Genomic DNA, 5,614 nt, shown 5'->3' with positions numbered 1-5,614 from the left:
ATTTTATTGAGGATTTTGGCATCTATGTTCATGAGGGAGATTGGGCTGTAGTTCTCTTTCTTCGTTGCATCTTTCCCTGGTTATGGTATCAATATAATGCTTACCTCCAGGAATGATTTTGGGAGGATTTCTTTCTTTTCAATTTCATGGAAGAGTTTGAGGAGTATAGGGACTAGATCTTCTGTAAATGTCTTGTAGAATTCAGCTGTGAATCCATCCAGACCTGGACTTTTCTTTGCCGGTAGGTTTTTAATTACATCTCGTATTTCATTGGCTGTTATTCGGCTATTGAGAGTTGTTATAGCTTGTCAATTCAGTTGTGGTAATTTGTACCTTTCTAGGAATCTGTCCATTGCTTCTGTGTCTTCTATTCTGTGAGCATAAATATTCTCAAAATAGCTATTGATAATCTTCTGAATTTCCACTGAGTTTGTCGTAATTACACCCTTTTCATTCCTTATTGCTTGTATTTGACCTGGGCTAGGACTGGGGTCCCTCTTCTAAGCATTTTTCTAAAAGAGATAAAGTCATAACATTACAGCAAACAGTCACACAAATGTTTTAGCAGCACATTCATAATACTTAAAAGTTTTTTGAGTTTTGTACGTTTTATTTAATAAATTTAGGCCATAAAAACAAATCTCATTCATATACTAGGCTCATGTATTCCAGCCTAAAGTAAATGTTTGCTGGCAAGTTTGTTTTCATAATTTCCTTTTAAAGTTCTCAATTATCTTCTCCTTTTTACATTAAGATTTACCTAAACAGATCTTCAGTCAGAGACTCTTCTTTTGCATGTTTCTTTTGTACCTCCATTGCCTGTCTCAACCACTTTTCTAATTCTGCATTCTTTTGAGCATGATGAGCTACTAGAACTGATCGTTAATTTCTTGAATTCTTTAGGTGATGACAATGACTGTTATTTACCCTGCAGATGTTTCTGTAAGTGGAGTAATTAACCACCAGCAATCTATATTAAGTCATGATCACCTCTGTTGGAAGTATCTCATGGCTATCTTTAAGTTTATCATTGTTAGACATTTCTTTAGTTGACCACAGTGATTCTTTCCTGAGCTCACATATCTCCCCAACTTCACTTTCTTGAGATACTTCATCATTTCTGATATTTCATCATCAAAATTGTTATTTCCTTTTATATCCATCCTTGGCCTTTTTTCTATTATCAATGTCTTCCTCCTGTCTTTCAATTTTCACTTCAACTTCTAATTCTGGTCATGTATTAACTAACTCTTAAAAACAGGCTATATATTCATTTAAAAAATGAATAAAGAAAATGTAATATGTATGCATAAAGGAGCACACTGCTCAGCTATGAAGAGAGACAAATGTGAGTCATTTAAAGAAAAATGGGTGTAATTTGACAACATTAGGTGAAATAAATCAGGCACATAACTTTAAATATCATATGGTTTTTGTCATGAGAAACCCAAAGAATAATTGAAATATAGAGTCAAATGAAAAACATGAAGAGAATCAGAAAGATAGATCTACTATGAATGAGAAGAGAAGCAAAAGATGGAGGATGAGAGAAGGCAGAGTGCATGGAGTTATTAAAAATACTGGATGTGTTCTGAACATGTGCCATCTGTTCATAATAAATATAATTATTGTATGTCTAAAGATGAGGGAAGGATGGAGACAGGGAAAGAAGATGGGATTAAAAAGAATTAATATGTGTTAGGAACACATACCTGCTCCCCAAAGTGAATATAAACCTTATATATTACAAATATATACTAATAAAATAAACTCTTATAGAATATTAAACATGTGTCTATATTTTCCAAATCCTTCTCTTCCCTGGACCATCTCAACCCAACTCAGTCTTTATTCTGTCTAAATATTTCAAAAAGCATTTTGGTTCAGGAATTCTAATTCTGTGGCTTTCAGCCAAAGAAAGCATAAAATAAATTTACACAAGTTAACTGTAATAAAAGTCAGACCAGTAATACTTATTGAAAGAACTTAATTTCATTGATAGAGATTGATTAAAATGTTAGCACATTCATATAATTGGATACTAAATCAATTTTAATATCATGTTTTGAAGGCTTCTGATAATTTATAATACAAAATATACTTAATGAAGTAGAAAATACTTATTAAAAACAATTCAGAAAATATACTCTCATTTTTAGTTTTTATAAATATGTATGTATCATATATGCAGACAGAAAGAAAACACACTGCAAGACATTCTTAAAACCAAAATGTTATCATTTGCTTTCTTCTGGATGTAGAATTCTCTGAAATTAACAGTATTACTGTTGTAAACTGGAAAGAGAGTCAATGGTATTTAAAAACCATTTAAAGGCATCATCATGATGCCTTCAGAGGGATTTCCCTACTTGTATTGTTCCACCCTGTGGCTTAAATCTGGAAGTTTGTGAACAAGCAAGTGCTGGCATCCCAAGAAAAGTAATAAGTTAGTGAATCTGCTGGTCAGCAAATTATGGTGCACTCCAAGGACCAAAAAGTGTGGGTTTTTGCAAGAAACAAAAGTTATATTTCGAAGTCTAAGAACCACATCAGACCTTCTAACCCAACAAGAGAGGAGAGAGATGTGATCTTCTCCCACAGAATCAGAAGGCAAACAAAGAGCAAGTCTGTGAAGGGCATGGGAGAAGTAGATGACCCCTGACAATATCCAGGGATTCCAGGAGAGAATGAAGTTAGTGGAAAATAACTGACCAGTGACACCTGACCTAACTAGCACCAGGAAGATTCAGGGACTGAACTTCTAGTTTTGAATCAACCACATGCAGTTACTATGCTTTCCCAGTCATATATGACATCCAGCTGGACAGCTAAGCTGAAGAAAAGGAGGTTTTGTTGAAGAAGAGGCAAATGATGTCAGAAAGAATCTTACAATAAGGAATGTCTGAGAGGAAAAGAAAGAGGGATGTCTCAAGAAATACAGTCCAAAAAGACAGGAATTTCTAGATCAGCACACACAGCCTTCACTTCATCAATTTCCCTTCAAGTGTGGGTTTGCTCAGCTCTGCACCTGCAATCAAGCCAGGTCAAGGCTGCAAAATGAGAGCACAGATGTGCAGCTCTGAACATGTCTGTGTCATGGAGGCCTTGCTCTGCACACAGCAAAGAGTTCACCAGGCACACTAACAGTGGGCCACACTCTTTGGACTGCAGATCCAAGATTCCTTATCCTCCTTGAAAATGTTCAGAAGGTGAGCCTTAACTGTAAGAACTCAGGAAGAGAGAAGTTTATCAAGGGCTCAAAGAAACCTACTCATGAGCCTTCTCATAGCTCCTGTGACCTCCTTGTTCCTCAACGTATAGACAAAAGGGTTGAACATAGGTGTGACAACTGTGTAGAATACAGCAATGATCTGGTCTGTGTCTGGAGATGAGCCAGCCTCACGCCTCAGATAAGCCACAGTTCCTGTCCCAAAAAAGAGAATCACCACAAAGAGATGGGAAGAGCAGGTAGAGAAGACTTTTCGACGTCCCTGGGATGTTGAAACCCCAAGGATGGTGGCGAGAATACAGGTATAGGAAAGCATGATGAGGAAGAAGGGAATAACAATGAAGGATATTGTAACAGCAAGGTTCCCAACTTCACCCCTGAAGGTGCTCTCAGTAGCCAGTCTCAGCACAGGCATGATGTCACACATGTAGTGGTGGATCTTGTTGGCACCATAGAAGGACAACGTGAAGATGCAGATGGAGTGAGTGGTGCCAGTGATAACACCCATGAGATAGGAGGCCCCCACCATGCCATTGCATGCTCCATTGTTCATCAGGGTGGTGTAGTGCAGTGGCCGGCAGATGGCAGCATAGCGGTCATAGGCCATGGCAGTGAGCAGACAGCATTCAGTGACTCCAAAGAAGGACAAGAAATACAGCTGGGTGAAGCAGCTGGCTAGTGGGATGGTGGGGTGTGTGGACAGGAGGTCAGCCAGCATCCTGGGCACGATGGTGGTGGTGTAGAGGATCTCCACCAGGGAGAAGTGGCGAAGGAAGAAGTACATGGGGGAGTGGAGGGCAGAGTCAGCCAGTGTGAGGACGATGATCAGGGAGTTTCCCAGCAAGGTGACCAAGTAGATGCAGAGCACCCCCCAAAACAGAGGTCGTTGGAGGGAGTGAAAACCTGAGAACCCCAGCAGAATAAACTCAGTCACTGCTGTGCCATTGTCACTTTCCATGTTCCAAAAGCCAGACCTCAATGAGGCACTCAGGTCTCATGCAGTACCAGGAGGCAACCAGGCAAAACAGACTGTGGCAAGAAAAATATAAGAAAGTCCACAAGAACATTTCAGCTCTCAGGACTGGGAAGAGTGATCACCTGGCCTGTGGTGGCTTCTTCCAAGAAAAATATCTCAGAGCAGAAGGAAGATAAAACAGTGACATTGAAGGAAAGTAGATCTTCCTTGAGGCTGGAGACTTGATACAACACTGGGATGGAATTTCCATTCACCCCGATGCTGAGTTCTAAGAGCAAAAAACTGGAAATGGGAGGACAACTTCACGAAAGATGATCTAAAATGTGAGTAGAAAATGGAGACCAGACAGAGTACATAGAACTGACCAAAGGAGACAAGAGGAAACACAAATCCACCATAAGGCAGAGAAGGAGAATGATAGAGTAATAGCATTGCAGAGACAAGACGTACAACCAAAGATCACAGTGAAACACCTGCAGAGCTTTTATTTGCAGAGAGGTCCCCATAGCTCTCCAAATGCTCCTCCCCAGAGGTATATCATGGCAGCTCCATCCTCCCAAGAGCCTTATTCCCAGAGCAGAGGGTAGAGAGGGAAATCAGATGAGTACAAATGGGACTGCTTGACCCAGTGCCCCAAGGGGTACTCCTGTCTGGTACATTTCTGGTATTAGTTCCCAATTCCTCCCCAGTGTCTGGTAACCACTGCTTTAAAATCTTAGTTGGGGCTGATGACATTCTACCCAACATAAGATGACAGAGGCAAATGAAAGGATGACTCAAGCATAAGTGACTCAATGAATAAACACCAAGAGAATTTGCAGGTCCACAAATGTAGTGTATCACTTCAAACAGCAAGTTTACCTCATGCTACATGTTCATGTGCAGTTCAGTATGCTAGGGAAATCTTTCTAATCCAAGACAGCCTGTGGTTTTTATAATTTTCTTTTTCATTTTTGAATGTTTTTAAGAATTTGATCTAGGCACACAATAGTAAGCTCAACAATCTGGGAGCCTGAGACAGGAGGATCACAAGTTTGAGCTCATCCAGAAAACTTAGAGATCTCATGTCAGATTTAAAATATAGGAAAAAAATACTGTGGACACAGCTCACATGAGGATCCTTGGGTCAATGTCCAATATTATGAAACAGGTTTTTCCAAGTAATTTATGTAGTTTGCCTTCAAAAAAGAAGAACACAACACACGACTTTTGTATGGATTCGGCAGACCACCAATTCAAAAAAAGAGGAGTTCTTACACCAGTTAAAAGACACTAGTCTGAACAGACACAGAGCACAGGCCAGCGGGTGTGTGAGACGACCTGGGGCCCTCTGGATCCAGAATAGACACAGAGCGCAGGCCCAGCGAGTGAGTGAGATGACCAAGGCCGCGGGATCCTGTATAGACCCA

General features: G+C 40.0%; 1 protein-coding gene across 1 annotated transcript; it reads right to left on the bottom strand.

The window, feature by feature from the left end:
- Window positions 1–3,257: 3,257 nt before the first annotated feature.
- LOC101573317 (olfactory receptor 9-like) lies at window positions 3,258–4,187 on the bottom strand. Its single transcript, XM_004647106.1, has one exon. The coding sequence runs from the start codon at window positions 4,185–4,187 to the stop codon at window positions 3,258–3,260; it is 930 nt and encodes a 309-aa protein (XP_004647163.1).
- Window positions 4,188–5,614: the final 1,427 nt, after the last annotated feature.

Source organism: Octodon degus, unplaced genomic scaffold (genome assembly GCF_000260255.1).
Source record: "Octodon degus isolate 3935 unplaced genomic scaffold, OctDeg1.0 scaffold00287, whole genome shotgun sequence".
Taxonomy (NCBI): Eukaryota; Metazoa; Chordata; class Mammalia; order Rodentia; family Octodontidae; genus Octodon; species Octodon degus.
This window is presented reverse-complemented; position numbering and strand designations above follow the sequence as displayed.